The sequence below is a fragment of the Lichenostomus cassidix genome, chromosome 18, assembly GCF_008360975.1.
Source record: "Lichenostomus cassidix isolate B80296 chromosome 18, HeHo_3.0, whole genome shotgun sequence".
NCBI lineage: Eukaryota > Metazoa > Chordata > Aves > Passeriformes > Meliphagidae > Lichenostomus > Lichenostomus cassidix.
The window spans coordinates 439,800-457,903 of NC_139498.1; the positions used below are offsets into that span (position 1 = coordinate 439,800).

Below are 18,104 nucleotides of genomic sequence, written 5' to 3' on the forward strand. Positions count from 1 at the left end.
ATTACCTTTGCTACTTGACCTCAGCAGATACTTGAACAAATATTTCCCGTCATCCTTTCAGAGAAGAGATGTACATAATTACTCATTTTCCCCCTTTACCTCCATTTCTAGGTCTCCCATCTTTGCTGTGGCAAAGAACAGCTTTACTGTAGGTTGCACAAAAAATTCAAATTATCTCAAAAACAAGAGGTACCGTTGTGTGAGACTAGAATGTTGACAGGTGGATATCTCATACTACTATCATATATCAAAACCGTGGATCTGCACCAGATTTGATTTTATGCAGTTAGGACAGTGCAATGGACACACAAATCACAAACCTTAAGCCCCCTAGGGAAAGGATCAGATGGAGTTTCAATTTTCAGCAGAAATTTGCAGCAGCATTGGCACAATCTGAAATAGAGAACACTTCTCATCTGTCAGGATATTCCTCTCAGTATATCAGCCCACTTTTAAGTCAGACTTAAGCTATTCCCTCCAGCCCTAACACTGACTGAAGCCTGACAAAGTGAGTTGAAATCAAGCCCTTCAGAAAGTGTTTCTCAAGTTGTGTGTCCCAGAACTCCCCAAGTCGTAATTTAGTTATTCTTGAAAACTGAGTGCTCAACTCTAAACCTCTTTGGTCTTTCCCCTGTAGACAGAGTCAATGCTTTCCTTTAATTACAGCAATATTTCCCAGACTTGTTAGAACACTGCATAAAACAATACTAAATGTGCTCACAGAAGCCCATAAATGAAACAAACTCTTCTCACAGGTGTCACTGTTCACATGAAATCCCTTTTTTCTTCCTGGGGTGAATGAAAGCTGTAGTTTTCCCCCAAAACCAGGATTTTAAAACTGTAAGTCTACTTCAGTGATTGTATTACCCGCGTAAGCCTGGAATTTTGCAAAAGGAAACTGAAGGAAAACACTGTCTGTTTAACAATGTATCAGCTGCATGAACAAGGCCTCTCTGGCATTTTACAGAATGGCACAATGGTCACAGCAATTAGGACTAAGCTGTTAACTAGCAATAGTGTTTGTCCTGCTCAGTCCAGGCTGTTTCAAACGCACCACCAACAAAAGACTGGTGACTTGGCCAGCTGCTAGCCATGGTCCCCAGAGGCAGGTAAAGGAAAAGAGTAGGAGGACATGTGGCAGGTGGAGAACAAAGGTAGATCAACTTCTGCCACTAGTAACAAAAAAATAGGAAGGAAGGAGATTTCCCCCTTCCCCTTTTCCCCGTAAAAGAATTCAGCAGGACATAAAAAGCTCAGCAAAACCACACCAGTCTTTCCCACGGGGGGCCAAAAGTTCCTTTGAGCCCCAGAGAGGGAGGGAGAGTGTCCATTGGTGGGCCAATGTCCTTCAGAGAGAGCCAACAGGGCTCAGGTCAGGGCCAGGCTAGTTTCAGACTCAGGTGGAAGGGTGAGCTTTCAGGATGAAATAGCTCAGGATTAAGGCTTAGTGGTGCCAAAACCTGAGGCTGTTGCCAGATGTCACTCCCAAGTGAAGTCCATTCCACAAGACCCTAAAGGCTGATTTAACTGTCATATTCCTGACAAGCTTCACTATTGTCATGGAAAGGATAATCAACCTTGTATTGACCAAAACACAAGAATTAAATTCTACACCAGGAATTTAGGGCCAAAGTAATACGAAACTTGAAGGAAAAACATTTCAAACACCCAAGAACATCTTGAGACCATCTTCCATGGTTAAACTGGAAATCAGTGACCTGAAGAATCAAAACTTGTAGTACCTGTACAACTGCATATTTCCCTAACAGCCATTTTATTTTAATCTCTCTAGATATGTATTTCTGAATTACATAAAATCAAATTTATTCTACTATACATCACATAAAGAACTCTATTCAATCCCTGTTTTATCTGTGGGAAAAGCAGGACTGACCTCAAAAATGCAACACACCTTCTGAAGCAGCCAGAATAGCCATTATAATCTGCCTGAATGCCCTTTGAAACCCATGGGAATCATCACATTTAATGTACTGGCAATGAATTAGACCCTTACACACTAAACCTCACCTGGGAATTCCCAATCCCCATTTCTACTGGCTGGATCCTCTGCTACTTGCTTACATGTGACATTTCCTAAGAGCCACCAGCTCTGGCAACTGAACAGAGCTTTGCTGACATGAGAGGCAAAGCCTATTTCCCTAACTAAGGGGAAAATGCTGAATAAGATTTTCAATTTTTCCCTTTGCAAATGCAGTGTTTTCAGCCAGTCCCTTACGACAGGAAAGGGAGCTCAAGAGTTCCCAGCACATTGCAGCTGTTTGTTTCCCTGTGCTCTCAGCAAAGAGCAGCCGCAGTGCCAGCCTCCAGCACAGACATCTCACATCCTCAACACACCAATTCCAGCCAATCTTCTGCAGCCCCTAAACTTGGTCTCCTGGTCTCAAATGCCCATTCCTGATGGCAGTTTCACTTTCTTCTGAAAAGATGAAGGCTTCATGAGTGTTGCCTTCAAGTTCTATCTCACTGATTTAGTGATAAAGCATTTCTGGGCTCAAAAATCATGTCCCTGATAATGGAGGTTCCACATAATTTCCTGTGTAAATTCACTGATTTTAAATACAGTTAATTGCTTTAGAGGTGTATCTACAAATATTTAGGATTTTTCTAAATTTTATTTAAAAATTCAGAAATCTGTGTCCATCTCTACTGAAGTCAACATGTTTTCCATAACTAAACCAAGAACAGAAAAGTAGCTCTGATTTCTAATCCTCCAATTCCCAACACATGTAATGGTTTAACTGCTTTGATTTCTTACAACTGTGTACTGTTTTGCTTACTTATCAATTCCTGTTTCAATATACTCACAAATAGAATTATAACAAACGTTGCTGGTTTCACAAGTCCAGACAAATCCCTGGTGAGCTGGGAATTAAACAAATTCTTTCTACATATATTTTCAGGGCATATTGTCTTCTCTTGAAAGTGGGACATTTGCATAAATTATTTTTGTTTTAAAAGCATCTCTTTACACCTCCCTAGAGAAGAATAAAAAATTAATTTTTCTCCATGGATTTGAACATTTAGGAGTACAATAAAGAAATTAACATTGCCTCTTTTTGAGGAGCCTGGAAGTTCTACAATTTACAGAAACTCTATCCAGTTTGTCTGGCTATAAATTACATTTCACAATGGCACCATCTGCTGGGAGATGAGCATGGCAGTGAAGCACACTGGGGTTCCCTCACTGCTCCCTTTCACAATTAAATGCAGGATGACTGATATCCAACACCTCCTCCAAATGGCAACATAAATTAAACTGGGAAAAGTAACTAAAGAAACCGGAAGGCTGATAATGACAGAATATCACTGTGGGTTTCACCCTGGAATTTTTACTTTTAATACAACAGGAGCTAATTATTACTGTTCGGTTTTACACTTCCTTGCTGATTCAGTGTAACACTGAAAAGAGCACTAGAAATCTGTCCTGACTTGTATCACATAGCAAACACACGTACCTGAGAAACTTATTCAGACAAATGAGAGAAATTCCTTCTTGCAGACAAGTGAAACCAATTGATGATTACATTATCATCATGGGCTGTGGTAACACCTTGAACTTTCTCTGTGCCAGTAGTGTGTGACTGATTCAGCTCCTCAAGGACATTTTTAGCTGCTGTCCACTACTGGATTAACAAGTTCCTCAGTTCAGAAACATACATCACACCCTGTCACTGCCACACAGTGCCCTTTCCTGGCAATATACCAGGATTTGCACTCATTTTGCTTAACATCGAGCATTTCCAGATGCAGCTGGAAAACAGCCTCAAGCTCTGCAGCAATATTCACCAGAGTATGAACAGTGACAGAGGAGAGGTCAGAAACTTCTGGCTGTGACACAACAGACACAGTGAGAAGCCACCACAGCCTTACTGGAAAACACTATCACACTATTTACATCCTCAAGTTAAAGAACTGACCCTGTGAATGAGAGCTCAGTTTGGCTTATTCCCTTCCACCTGCTTGCTGGAGGCAGAATACTGTCACAGCACTATACATACATATTACCCTTTCTGACTTTTTAACTTACTTGCTTTGGCTGGACGACTTCTGCTCTGTTCTGCAATGTTCTGTTCATCATTCTTTGTCAAATTTACTCAATTCTCCTTACATGCACAACAACATTAATTTCAGGCAGGAAATTTGCAAATCTAATAAAAAGGGAACTCCAAGCTCAAACAATATCTTACTGCTGCTATAAAACTCTCTGTACACATGCTTAGTCCAAAGGCAATAGCCAGCTCTGCCAGAAAAACAATCCACAGAGAAGCAAACTTCCCACTTCCAAACAGAAACCAGGGGTTTGGATCAGCACTTGTCTTCCCTGGACACCCAGGCTGTGCATCCTGAGGGAGCCTGCACACCATTAAAGATGCTATACATGAGAGGTCCGGGTGACACCTAAACTTTATTTTTTAGAAGTTAAGGCCAAAGTCATGGCTCATTCTCTGTGTAACTGTTCCTCACTACTCACACACAAAATGAAACAGTTTCTTCGAAAAAGAAAAGCATTGTGCTGGGAATGAGCACAGCTAGCCAGGGCTCCTGAGGGCTGTTTGTGAGGGTTTCTGACAAGAGCAGGCTCCCACAACAGCAAAATGCACAAACACCCCCGTTCCCCCCCCAACAGCTGCATTTTCACATGTGCTTCCTGACAGCTGTGAAAAGATGTTCCACTCCTGTGGTTTGCTGACAGCATTTCCACATCAGAAACGTTTGTGAGGAGAGGGTGGAGATTGTCTTAAAAGAAATTTTAAAAATCCAACAAACCAAAACAAGTAAACCAACACCAAAATTAAAACAACAAGGAGGAAGGAAATGTACACAATGTTCTGTTAGGAAATTTTGCAATGCTGCAATAACTGAGGATTTGGGAGGGATTCTGCATGACCCAGGGAAGAACTGTAAGGCTTTGTTTTGTTGCCTTCAGAAAGTGGAATAAAGAAACAAGAAATAAGACAAGGATCACTACTAAGTTATTTTGTGTGTAAGCAATTCTACAACAGGGCCTGGAGTCCTGCAGAAGGCATTGCCCACACATGGCTGATGATTACATTTACTTTGCCCAGAGTAAAGAACATCTACTTGCCAAGACTGTCATTATGTAGCTTTATATTACTGATTACTTCATCAAATTAGTCATCAAGTTTGTTTATGCAGTGTTGAACTCAAATTCTTTAAGAGATTTGTAGCTTCTAGTACAAGATCTCACTTCCTTACAGCTTAGTATTTGAAGTTGGACAGAAATACTTCCTTAACAAGCTGGCTAGCTATAAACTTATTAACAGCTTAAAACTTCCATAGACTTGATACTTTTTTGGACTAGTTTTTTAAAATTATATTGCTGCTAAAAATCCAGTACCATGTACTTCCTTAGTCTCAGCTATATAATCACTTGCACTAGCTCTAGCAAATATGTGGCTCTTTGATATGGATCAGTGATCTCATTCCCTTATAAGAACAGTGCTAGAAAAACTACACAAGAGGGGAAAGGTGGGGGTTGGTCTCCTCCCAAGTAACAAGTGAAAGAACAAGAGGAATCAGCCTGAAATGGCACTGGAGGAGGTTTAGATTGGATACCAGGAAAAATTTCTTCATGGAAAACGTTGTCAGGCATTGGCACAGGCTGCCCTGGAAAGTGGTGGAGTCACCTGGAGGGAGGGATTTAAAGATGTGCAGATGTGGCACTTGGAGACATGATTTAGTGGTGGACCTGGCAGTGCTGGGCAAATGCTTGGACTCGATGCTCTTAGAGGTCTTTTCCAGCCTCAGTGACTCCCTGGTTCTGTACTGCATGGCAGCTCTACCACACCACACACGGGGGAAACTGCTGCTCATGTCAGCCACGCCTTAGGACAACTGTGCACAACATTCACCTGTATTCCAAACAGCTGTTCCCCACTCAACTGCTCCTCTCTCTGCCCACTACTCTGCCTGCCAGAGGCTAAATGTACCTGGGATATCACAAATGTCTTCAGAGAAACATCAGTACAGATCAGCTCTGATCAGCACTGTTTCCATATTTAGAACTTCCTCAAGTCCAAAAGCCACTTCTCAATCTCCTTCAAAAGAAAGATCTCTGTCATGTAACTCCACCAGCTCTCTTGCTCAACATCAAGAAAATGCTTTTTCTCACAATTCTGCTGCTTTCCTACTGTAAGTGAAGGACATGGTTCAGGTTACAAATCTTTCTAAACCAGAACCACTGTTTCTTATCTGAAAGCTTTTATTTTTCTTCTCTTAGCTCAAACGTCTCAGCAGATACAGAAAACTACGGGAAATGGCAAAGGTAGGTTCTTGTTTGTCGATTTTGAGTTTTGTACTGAAAATTACTGTTATCCAAAAAATTGAGGAAGGATTTAAAAATATCCAAAAATTTCATGCACAATTGAAACTTTTGCCACAATCTGCAGTGACTCAGTTTAGAAGTTTCTATACAAAGTTGTGTCTCTTTGCTGGCCTGTATGTAAAAGTCAAAATTGCTTTAAGTTGTTAAAACATTTTTTCCCCCCACTGGAAATGTCGTAATTTATTTTAGTCTTGACTAGTTCAGTACCATTTTCTGTGAAAAGACAAGCTTTTATTGCAAATTCATTTGTATCAGATCATGAAAAGAAACAAATTTGAGAGATCATTGAGGCCCTTACAGCTACTATTCAAATGTTCAATTTACTTGTACAAGGCTAGTTCTGTCTATTTATAAACAGCTACAAATAAAATACTGCTTTTGCTTTAAGGTTCATGTGCTACCTCTCAACTAGTATATAAGGTTACTTTCTCCTGCAATTAATACTCCCTAATATTTCTCTTTTATACTTCTAATACTTTAATTGTGGCTGAAGTTCAGAAGTATTGCTGGTTCATCTGAATACATCTGTGGGCTTTGTGTGGCTATGCCCTCTTTTGCATGAATACATGCACTTTACATCATGTGTGAAGCTGCATTCTGGTTTTGAAAAGTATTTGAGTTGCCTGCTATTAGAGGTGGAAAAAGTACAATGGCTGTTTCAACACAAGTAAGTACAGCTTGGTTCTCAACATATTTGGGAAAAATCTGAAAGTTTCTTGGGTCATAGGTCCAGTCAACTCATTCAGGTTTTTTCCTTCCAGAGATGCTACCCAATCCCAAGCTTGTACTGGTTCAGGGGACTTTGAACGTGGTGAGGAAGCAGAACGTGACCTTCTCCTGCCTCTCTGAGTCTGGATCTCTACCTGTCAGATACACACTGTTTAAGCACAACCAGCAGGTATCTGCTTTAAACAGGTCAGACCTGACCCCTGCATTGTTCACCCTGACCATCAGCTCTGCCAGCGACGTGGGGGAATACAAGTGCAAAGCTGAATACAACATCTCCAGTGGTGGAAAATACAGCAACAGCCTCAACTTCACCCTTATAGGTACGTCTCGCTGTACACCTTCCCAGCACTAGTTATTCCAGGGGCACACAGCAATCTCTTGTCTGAGGAGCTGAGCTTTACTGCAAAAGGCTGTGCTTACTTCAGGAGCCAGCAGTGCTCTCCTTCAGGGCTCACGAGCCCTCCATGCTCCATGCCCAGCTCTTTTGCCACTGTTGTCACTTCACTCCAAGTCCTGCTTGGAGCTTGTCCTGTACTCGGTAATTCAGACTTTTCAGTTTTCTTTCCACAGAGCCAATTTCCAAACCAGTGCTGAGTTCACCCACCTCTCATGCAAAGAAAGGCCAGAACGTGACCCTGTCCTGTCTCTCGGAGAATGGATCTCTTCCCATCACATACCTATTCTTCAAAGGAACACAAAACATTTCTCCCCAAAAGACGATGCAGAAGAGGGAAGCAGCTGTGATTTTCCTATTTATCGATTCCCTTAGTGACTTTGGAACCTATAAATGCAAAGCTAATAATAGTTTTCCCAATAATTCAAAATACAGCAACGGTTTCAACTTTACACTGGCAGGTATGAATGAAAAGAGATTGCTACAGCTGACAAACTGGGATCACATAAAATTCAGAATGCTGTAACAATCTAAGTTTTTTAGCCAGATACTTTGTTCCTGCAATGGGATGTTCAAAATATAATTTTTACAATTTAAAAAAAAAGAGTTTTTTAAATTAATGTAAAATCATAGAATTTCATGCATCCTAGACAGCATCAGAAGTTGAAGTGACCATGGAGGATGTCTGTAAAAGGCTCATTTTTACAAGAGACCTCTGGTCCATCTTGGAGAGAGTCAGGTTTCATTTTTCTCTCTGGTCCTATGAAAGAGCCTTCTGGCACCAGCAAGCTGCCTTCCTTCTGCTGGGGCACAGAGCCCTTGGGACTCACCAGAGCAGTTACACTAACAACAGCTAATCCAAAAGCTGAAAGAAATTACAAGTCTTGATTTTAATTTACAGAAAATACTTAAAATATGAAACAAGACTTCATTGTATAAACCTTTTTTTTTCTTTTTTTTTGGCAGAAGAGAGAAGCCATTCACAGCCCCTACTAATTTCTCTTGGGCTGATCCTGCTACTACTCATAATAGGATTTGCTCTGGCAATTCCATTTTTCATAATTCCTTTGTATAAAGCAAGTGAGTTATTTGAATGTCTGTTTCATTTTCCAAAGGTCATTTCTGTTGTCAATACATTTCAGTGCGTAAACATCGCGTTTTCAGCAGAACAGCTCCTGGTATTTTAGGATGTTGTTGAGTTTCAAGCAGCACTGGCTGTTGAACAAGACAAGGTCTTGTTAATCAATCTCTGAGCTGTGTTTTAGATGAAAGATCTGGGGTGGGAGAAGCAAAACAACATCTAATGTAATATTCAAAAATACTGGAAGGAATTAGACCTCACTGGAAAGGGAAATGTATTAAAATGCCCTTGGTTAAAGCATAATTTTTATTGTGCAAATAAGATTAGAGAAGTCTCCAAATAGCCAAAAAATACCTTGAAACTGTTTATTTCCCGCTAAGAAATATTTATTTTTATATATGTGTGTATTCATATGTATACATATACACACACATACGTGTTTTTCTTTTACTATTTGCAGAAAAATTCAAGCCCACCAGGCCCTCAGCTGGCCTTACTTCAGCAGTGAATGCAGTGGAGTCTGAAAAGGAAGTCATATACACAGAGATTGGTAAGTTCCTGTCACCCCCTGCAGCCAGGCAGGCTTCTTCAGGTACTGCAAAATCACTGGAAGGTGACACTTACTGACCCTCCTGGCACAAGCATTATTTGAAATCCCTCAGAATCTGTATTTGGCATCATCTAACAGTCATGCAGCCAAAACTGCAGCTGATTCAATGAACTGAGGTTCAATTAAAGAAAATAGGTGCAATGCCCATTTACTAACAGACAATAGCGAGCTATAGGAAGTTACAGCAAAACAAAACTTGTGCAGCTCCTGCATTCTGTTCAGCACCGTTCTGTACTTTAGTTCTCTATTCCATCCCTCTTAAGTTTGGCAAGACTAAAGTCAGTACAAACTGAAACTATGAAGTAACAACAAAGCAAGTGACCTATGTTAAGATATTTTACTACTCCAATTGCAGGAAATACAAAATGATGAAGACATTACCTGAGAGCCACGATGCTCTGAACTTGCAGTTTTCTACATTTTTCCTTATATGTGAATGTCTCTTTTCAAGGGGAAAAACAATCTCCCAGGCAAACCAATAGCAAAGGCATTAATGTTTCCCATTTCTAAATATCAAAATGGAGTAACTGTCTCCAAACAAACCTGCCTTCCTGTTCATGCAGTAGATGGAATTCTCATTGCCCTGCTGGGTCAGCTCAGTGCTGTGCAGCTGTTTGTCTCAGGTCTCAGCCTGCAAGGACATTGATAAGAGCTCTGATAAGGCCCATGGGTGCTCCATGATTTACATTCAGTATGGAATCTCAATGCTTTGTTTCAAGATTATAGGGAAAAAAAGTCTGATCCAAGTTGCTTGTAATTAACTGCTGCTTATCATCTTTAATCCAGAGCCTGTTAAACCAGAAGAAGAATACATCAACTTTTCTGTTATTAGAAGAGAAGAGGCAAAAGGTGAAAACCTCAAGCTATAATATTGGAATATCTGATGCACACAAATATGTTTTGAGGGGACTTTGCTGGGTGGAGGCAGGGCTTAAATACTTGCAATTGCTTATGAAATTGCTTAGTTACTATGGAAAAATTAGAGTAACTTTAGAACTGTTTTGAGGCAGGGGGGAAAAAAAGGAAAAAACCCAAAAAACCCCCCAAATCCTCCTATGGCAACCAATTCAACAGCCTCCCTCTGAAACCATGCAGAAGATGTTATTAGTATCCACGTTGCTGATGTAATGTTAATTCTTCTTGTGTATCTGTACCAAAAAAGCGATTATGAATTATGTTATTCTGGCTTTTAGCAGGGAAGAGGGCACGTTCTACAGTCTATTCAAAGGTCCTCATCAGAGACTGAGTACCAGGTACGACCCGTTTTGTGATTAACTTAATCACATATTTTTAAAGAATTTTTCAGCTCTCATATGTGCCAAGTGTCAGCAAGCTGCACAGAAAGAGATCATGTTTAGATTCCAGTTTCCTGGCCTAATCAGTTTGTAGACAGGTAATGTAGCTCACTTTCTACTAGCAAACAAAATCCCCAAGACATAGTATCTAAGGACTTCAACTCAAGAGAAAAAACAACAGATAAAACTTAGAATTACAAGTAAAGCTTTCACCTAGATCTAAGTTTCTGTACATTTAACAATTCTCATAAAGCAGAAACTGGATTGTGTACAAACATAAGATAATCAAAAGGCTTTTGTCCACTATAAAGAAAAAAAAATTAAAACCCTCTAAGGCACACACTAGAGGATCTGTATTTGGCCTCTAACCTGCAAGGATGACAATTTCTCAGTTTAACAGTACTTCAGCTCTCAGAGTAAGGATAGGATGCTAAAATTAATTTTTGAGACAGTTAACTTCAAAATCAATTCTGTATCCTGCTACAGGCTATTTCTTAGATGTTGCTGGGTTGTTTTAATATTATTCTGTAGCCTGCTTATTTAGAATCCTATAAGTTCAGTAAGTCACACTGTGCTACCCTTGCATTCTATACAGCATAATTATCTATACAGCAATCATTACCGGTGTCAGAAATAACTCATAATTAAGTGAGCACCATGTTAACAGAAAAAGATTTTAAGGCAAGTTTTTGTGTTTCATGACACTGATGACTATCAGAGGCCATGTGACTTGCACAAACCTTAAGCACTTTATACAGTGACTGAACAAGCTGTACAAGCTGAAACCAGTTCAGGCAAAGATGTCTAAGAAAATCCTTTTATTCAACAAGTTTAAGTTTACACATTTTTGGCTGATGTAACATACTTAGTTAAAAAGTCCTTCAGCCTAGAAATGTGCATCATTTCCTTCATGGTAGTGTCTCTGCTTCTCAGCTGGACCACGCCGTTCTCTAGAGTGGCATCAGTTATCAAGACCATGAAGGGAATACTCATCTCATCATACCTGCAGAGAAAAGAACCCACCTGTTACTGCTTTTGTATGGAAAATATCAGATAACTTACATACAAATGACCACAAACTATAAATATTTAGTCTTGCTGTATTGCACTAAGTCCAGTGTGGCACTTCCAGTTTTCTTGCTGCCATTCCTTGCTTTCCTGATTAAATTTCTTTAAATTACTTAGCCACTTAACTACATAAAAAGGATCTGATTTAGTGATCAAATAAAAGTATTTTTGAACAAACAGAATTTATCTTTCTGACAGTTTTACTGCACATGAACAAATAGTTCCATTTATTTTCTCTCAGAAAAAAACCCACTCATCAGCATGGTCAAGATGCTTTGACATGGAGAGCCTTATGCCCCAAATTCACTCCTGATCAACAAATCATACATGAAGCCCCCAAATGGAATAACTGTTTTTACATCCACAAACAGTTCCATCACACACACTAACAGCAATGGATCCAGGCTTGGAAGAACTTCCAAGTTCAAGACACAGTGTGCTGTTTGAAGTAGTGCTTAATAATGAAACACAGAACGAGACCAGATGCAAAAATGGGGGTGAGGGTAGGAAACAGTTCTGCAAGCTTATAACTCATCTGAAGAAATTTATTTTCTACATAAGAGTTTTTAAAGGGCATTTCACAGTTCCAGGGAAATAACAGTAACATGTGAAAGCACAACAGTAACATGTTGTACTTCACTTAATTTTTAAAATTATCTGACATATGCTTTTTGTAATAAAACTACTTGAATCCAAGTCTGTAGTTTGGGATCCATGCCTTCAGTCATTTACTGCACTCAAGGACTTCCTACTGAAAAAAGCCCTATTTTCACCAGTGCACAGAAAGTAATTTTTGACCTACATAGTTTAGTTTACAAAAGACTGTTTCTCCTTACTTTGTATAAAGTTGTTCCAGAGATAACTGCACAGTTTCCAGATAACCCGGCCACACAGAAATTCCATTTTCTGTCAGTTCATTGAACAATCCTTGACATACCTGAGCTCATTTAAAAACAAAAGCAAAAAGACAGACTTTGAGGGTCTGAGACTCCATAAAAGAAACCATTAAAACACTTAACATGTGGTATTAACATTCCTAGCTGATGTGAATTTGCTGGCTGAAATAATCTTACATTAGAAAGCAGCCTGGCAGATACATCTCCACTTCTGTTTAAAAATATGCCAGTGTAAGTTTCTTCCCTTCTGTGGGGACTCTATGACTGACTTAAATGAACTTCTTAAAAAACCTTCTGAAGATGCAATACACATGTTAAGATAATTCTGAAAGATTAAGAAGCTGAGAGGGATTGAGTTATTTTCCTTAACTTTGCATGGGACAAGTATCAGCTCTATTGTACCAAAAGCAGTGTGTTCACACAAGCAAGCGCCTGCAGTGAATTCCTTCGGCTGTGACCCACAAGCTGCACAGTGGGAGCACCATGGAATCTGCATAAGCAGGAATCCCCAGGAGTCAAAGCAGCAGCACGATTTTCCTCAACAAAAGCAGTGTCTGAATTGAAACAGGTTACATGAAGAGTCAATGCTCTTGTGTTTCTTATACATGTATGTTTCCTACAACATACCTGCCTCAGCTCTGTTGTTGGACCTTTTCCTAAATCCAAGGCCACTTTAAGAGGTGCTAAGCAAGGATGAAGCTTAAGTACCTGATAAATTTACAAAAAGCAACAGATTACTAAATGTATTTATCATGCAATTCTAAACAGAACTAGGAAACAGTAATTTTAAAAATTAAATTAAGGTTCTAAACATGCAAAAATTTTCTCACAGCACAAAATCCTGAATTAGAAGCAAGCTGTACTTCATGCAAAGCACACAGCCCAGCTAGACTCATGTGGCACAAATGACGCTATTTTGGCTGAGCTCCAGAAAACAGATAAAGATTTGTTAGCAGAGCACCATCATCTTGAGTGGAGTCAGAGCGGTAAGAGACAGTCCAGTAGGCACTTCCCATCCAGCCTACTGCTTGTTGTTAAAGCCCAAACAGCTGCCAGGGTAACAAGCATTGTCTGACAGCCAGCACTGGGTTTTACCAGAAAACAGGGTAAAAGTGGGGATAATGACTGTCCTTTGGGAAATGCCCCATTACCACCTGGACCCACTTTTTCTACTCTTCTCAGCACTTCCAAAGGCTGCTGGAAGAGATAAATCCATCCTTCCCACAAACTGCAGCTACATTCCAATTTCTCTTAACTCCATCATCACTTGCATGCCAAGAGCCTACCGAATCATCAGACAGAAACGTAAAACAGGAAAATGGACCTCAGAATGAGAAAAATTGCTTATGTGGGTGACAAGGACCACAGGGGTCATGCCATGGGGCCAGCCTGGTGCTACCAGTGAGAAGGTTCAGTCTGCACCCATCTGAAGGGATGAGGATGACCGCATTGAAAAGGAGACATTGCCATGCTTGAATTTACTACATTGTCTGTGGGGTCTGTACTTGGACTTTTCTTACACTTCCTACATGAAATTACCTTTCTCTGTGAATTCTTCTTTGCTGTTAATGGATTCTCAACCAGCTGTAGAGAATCAAAGAGATATGCTAACACTCCTCGGTCCAGATTTCCATTTACAGACAGAACATGAGGGATGACATTCTTCCTTCCATCTCGGCCCTGAAGAGCAAAAACCCACACAGGAAAACATCAAAGGTTGTCCCCAAAAGCATTTTGCTTGCTTTAAATGTACAACGAGGCATTGAGCTCAATCATCCTTATTACACAAGATAATATTAAGTTAACAATACAGACACTTATCTTGAAAAGTTATCAGCAATTTTAAAAGTTTATCTGTAACCAGGTAAGACTGTAACAGTGGGGAAAGCAGAAGGTCCTAGCAGAATAGGATTAGTTTCTCACCCTGCCACTTTGATCATAAATTTAAATCTATAGCAAATACACTTGAAACTCTGCATTTTTCTTTGGGAAGTTTGTAGATTACTTCAAAGTGACCATGAATCCCCACATTCTGAGAAATCCCTACAAAACCCAGTTTTGTAGAAATAAACTGCAAAACCAGGAAAGGCAGGATTGTAATAAGAAGGTTGCAATTTACTGGTAAAAATACATAGTTATTCTGATTTTATCTGTTCAGCCTAACATCAAATATTGCCATTTACTAGAGGTTTGTCCCTCTCCAACAAATTCAGTGGAGAGGTTTCCTTCTGGTGCCTCCCCCCTTTTTCTAAAAAGACATTTTTATAACCCATCAATCTACAGAAACTCCTACATACATGGAAGTCAACAAGGTACAGCAAGAAAAAGAACCATTTACAGGTTCTCTTTGATGCAAACTGAACAGTGCAAAACAGTCTGAGTTTGTGTTGACATCTACTCGCAGGTACAGGTAAAGGCTATGCCACTGACAACAGCTCTGATTCTGAAGAAAAAAAATTCCTTGCAAAAAAAAAAACCCATACCAAAACACTGTTTTATCAGCTTTTGAAAATGAAGGTCTGACTGCAAACCAATAGTACCAACTGTACTATTTTTGCAGCAAATGAATCAAAGTCAGCCACGTGCTAAGCAACTGGACCAGCAAAGAAACCACTTCTCTTACACACCACCATCTTTATCAGAAGAGATGTTTAATACAGTAAAGCTTACAAGTAATTTTGAACTATCTCCTGGATACATCTGCAACAGTTCAGTATCACCAAGGTTCTTCAGTGTTTCTAATGTTTCTGTCCCCCATGGAAAGCTGTAATGTAACTTAAATCCTCTTCTGCCATCTTCATCCTGAAAGTCACTGCTGCTGAAGTTAGATGGGCCTACAGCAAACTGAAATAAAAGGTGTAAGAGGTAATCATTATGTTCCATATTAACTACAAAATCCCATAGTAACTACAAAACCCACATCTGCAATGCAAGCTGAAGTCTGTGATTTTCAGCAAAAGGTTTTTGTAAGTTACAGCCCAAATCTCTTGGTTGTTTTATGGCATTTTCATCTTACATGACTGACAAACAGAAAACATTTGCCTTTCTGCAAGTAACGTCATAAAGCATTTATCAGGCTCGTCATCAACCTCAGTAACTTTCCAATTTCCACAAGAAATACACATATTTCAGTGCCTAGAAGGAGGCCAGCAATGTAAGGCCATAAAACCAAGCAGGGTGACTATCCCCTCTCTGAGATATAAAAGAGCAGACACAGATCCCCCACGGATATGCTGCTGTTACCTTTCTCCACCACTGGAGCCTCTGGCGTAGCCAGTAATCGAGCCACTGTCCTGCAGTTCTGGGAGAACTAAACCATGCAAGCAAAGACGTGGTCCTCTCGCCTATTCTTTAAACAACAGCAAGGGCAGCAAGTTAACACCTTCGAAAATAACAGGGGAAAAGCAAGAAACGGCATTCAAAAATAATCCAAAAGCGAAACAGTTGGTTTAGGTATGGTAAGGGATTAACTCCTCTATTACTCTACCTTGTAAGGTTTTTGTTGTGTTGTTCGCTTTCTGGAACAGAATGAAAGCACACTCCAATTTGAGCAAGGCCACATGGCAGTCTTTTGTTCACCAGCTCTAAGCAGCTGACATATTGCGCCAGAACACCTATCAGAAGAAAAAGCCCTGATTTCAGTAGCCACCGGTAAGTTTTTGATGTTCTAACTCTATCAAGAACAAATGAAGCACGTATTATACACGTGTTGCTCGTACATGCAGTGCCACTATCATTACTAGTGTTGATGCTTTGCAGAGATGAGCTCACAGGCTGGTTCTTCTGGGCACGTTGATTTTAATGTGCTTTTTCCCCAGTCACAGGGCGCGCACCCGCGTCCACCTGTGCTGGTCAGGTCCTTGAAAAGCACACAAACTAACAGCCCACAGAAGTTCTCAGCACACCAAGTGGAAAAATTCCTTAAATGCAGCTGATTCGCTCCCAGCACGAAACACGCGCGCAGGGCGCGGGCTGGGCGGAGCCGTCTGGGACCTACCGGGCAGGAGGCTATTCCGCAGCACCCCCGCGGCCCCCAGCACTTCTTCCAGGACCGGGGCCCCTGGATTCTGCCCACAGCCCCGGAGGGCTTCGCGCAGCGTCTCCGGGTGCAGCAGCCGCAGCCCCTGCGCGTCCCGCGGGGCGCCGGGCGGGCCGTGGAGCGGGGCGTCCGCAGGGAACACCTGCTCCCGCAGGGGCAGCGCCGAGTCCCACCACTGCGCCGCCAGGTTAGCGCGCACCGCCGCGCCCAAAGGCCCGAAGCCCGGGTGGCGGCCGCTCAGGTAAACGCGCCAGGGCAGAGGCCCCTCGCCGCCCTGCAGGAAGCGCCGCCGCCAGCACACCTCCAACAGCTCCGTCCCGCCCGCCGCCTCGGCAGCACTGCCGCCCACAGAGTACGGCCGCGCCGAGCACCCAGCCGGCTCTGCCCGGTCCGGGACCCGCCGCCGCCTCGGCCGCCCCAGGGCGGCGCGGCCGCACCAGCCGCAGCCTTGGCGAGAGCTCAGCGCCATCTTCCCGTTCCCTCACGGCGGGGGGGGGGGGGGTCGGGGCAGCCAATGCGCACGCGCAGCTCCCCGCGCGCGGGAAGCGGGGCCGGCTGTCGCGCATGCGCAGTGGGCCCATGGCGGCCCCGCTGGGATCCCAGGCAGAGCTCAGGGACCCTCCGAGGTGAACTTTCTGTCCTGCGGGCTGAATCTTCTCACCTTTTGTAACCGTAATGATGCCGTCAGATAGCTTCTGCAATAGGAATTGATGTCTTCAAGCTGAATTTTCTCGCCTTTTGTAAACAAAACTAATGCTATTAGGTAATTTCTACAGTTGCTTAATAGAAGAGCTTCGCATTTCAAGCATTGCGTAAGATCACATCACACAAACATGCGTTAGGTAGAAGGAGAATGTATTTTAGGTAGGTAGGTTGTGGTACATTTTATTGTATAAACGATGTCATTTTTTACGGCCTTGGTGTGTTTAATTCGTGGAAATCTCCCCCTTGAGCCCCACGCAGAATAAACCACGTCTCTCGTATACACCGAACTCTTGTTTAGAGAGCTCCCAAAATCGGCGACAAGGCCGGGCGTGCCAGGGGTCACACCTAGCCTGCCCCTGTCGGACATGGGCGGCCGGAACTCCCCGACACTGGCGACTGGGAAAGGGACAATGGGCCAGACGCGACCCTCGCTGTCACAGTAAGGTTCCTGGGAAAAGCCCCTCCGGGGCTGCAGCGAGCCTCAGGCACACAAAAGCAGAAGGGAAAGCTCAGCGGAGGCGGCACCGCGGAACTGCTGCCAAGGGCGGCGGGCGAGGCCGCTCGGGTTCACGCTGGCAAGGCAGGCAGTCAGTGGAAATTTCCATAGCCGCCGCACCATGAGGTTGTAGCGGCGCCAGGAGGCGGAGCGACAGAGGAACCATTCCGCGAACTGCAGGCACGAAGGGCTCGGCTGCAATAATCCCCGCGCCGGTTGGGGCGGCACAGCCCCCTCCCCCGGGCCCGGCCGGACCAGACGCGTTAGTAGGGCACTGGGTCAGCTCCACGACGTGCTACTCCTGCGAGCTCAAGCAGTGCAAGTTTTATTTATAAGGCACGTTTGCCATGAGCTCAATTCCGCCAGAGTACCACTGGCAGTAATGCAAAAGCTGCTTCATTTTTATGTGCAAATGTTAGAAAGA

At 42.3% G+C, this 18,104-nt stretch overlaps 2 protein-coding genes across 9 annotated transcripts; one reads left to right on the forward strand and one right to left on the reverse strand.

Moving 5' to 3' along the window:
- Positions 1 to 375: 375 nt before the first annotated feature.
- Positions 376 to 17,123, reverse strand: POLG2 (DNA polymerase gamma 2, accessory subunit). Of its 7 annotated transcripts, none has more exons than XM_085077297.1 (10): positions 16,438 to 17,119; positions 15,928 to 16,054; positions 15,684 to 15,789; positions 15,111 to 15,284; positions 13,980 to 14,120; positions 13,068 to 13,148; positions 12,381 to 12,481; positions 11,342 to 11,479; positions 9,725 to 9,812; positions 376 to 393 (listed from the first exon to the last, which is right to left on the reverse strand). In XM_085077297.1, exons 1-9 carry the CDS (start codon positions 16,946 to 16,948, stop codon positions 9,773 to 9,775), a joined length of 1,419 nt encoding a protein of 472 aa, XP_084933423.1. In that variant the 5' UTR covers positions 16,949 to 17,119; the 3' UTR covers positions 376 to 393; positions 9,725 to 9,772. The 7 variants fall into 7 exon arrangements, with proteins under 7 accessions (XP_084933423.1, XP_084933422.1, XP_084933421.1 ...); XM_085077296.1 differs by lacking the exon at positions 376 to 393 and adding an exon at positions 8,864 to 9,091; XM_085077295.1 differs by lacking the exon at positions 376 to 393 and adding an exon at positions 8,864 to 9,166.
- MILR1 (mast cell immunoglobulin like receptor 1) lies at positions 6,003 to 11,726 on the forward strand. 2 transcript variants are annotated; one of them, XM_085077305.1, is made up of 9 exons: positions 6,006 to 6,174; positions 6,263 to 6,307; positions 7,129 to 7,416; positions 7,667 to 7,951; positions 8,457 to 8,570; positions 9,032 to 9,121; positions 9,968 to 10,030; positions 10,375 to 10,434; positions 11,410 to 11,726. In XM_085077305.1, the coding sequence occupies exons 1-8, from the start codon at positions 6,141 to 6,143 to the stop codon at positions 10,425 to 10,427; spliced, it is 972 nt and encodes a 323-aa protein (XP_084933431.1). In that variant the 5' UTR covers positions 6,006 to 6,140; the 3' UTR covers positions 10,428 to 10,434; positions 11,410 to 11,726. The 2 variants fall into 2 exon arrangements, with proteins under 2 accessions (XP_084933432.1, XP_084933431.1); XM_085077306.1 differs by lacking the exon at positions 9,968 to 10,030 and having other exon boundaries at positions 6,003 to 6,174.
- Positions 17,124 to 18,104: the final 981 nt, after the last annotated feature.

Excerpts from the sequence above, each read along its gene's own strand:
- MILR1 (XM_085077305.1), top strand. The coding sequence starts at position 6,141 with ATGCTTTTTCTCACAATTCTGCTGCTTTCCTACT. Across the intron at positions 8,571-9,031 it reads AATTCCTTTGTATAAAGCAA|AAAAATTCAAGCCCACCAGG; the intron begins GTGAGTTATTTG and ends TACTATTTGCAG. Across the intron at positions 10,031-10,374 it reads TAGAAGAGAAGAGGCAAAAG|CAGGGAAGAGGGCACGTTCT; the intron begins GTGAAAACCTCA and ends TCTGGCTTTTAG.
- POLG2 (XM_085077292.1), bottom strand. The coding sequence starts at position 16,948 with ATGGCGCTGAGCTCTCGCCAAGGCTGCGGCTGGTGCGGCCGCGCCGCC. Across the intron at positions 16,055-16,437 it reads GCGGAATAGCCTCCTGCCCG|GTGTTCTGGCGCAATATGTC; the intron begins GTAGGTCCCAGA and ends TTCTTCTGATAG. Across the intron at positions 14,121-15,110 it reads GAGATAGTTCAAAATTACTT|GGCCGAGATGGAAGGAAGAA; the intron begins GTAAGCTTTACT and ends TTTGCTCTTCAG.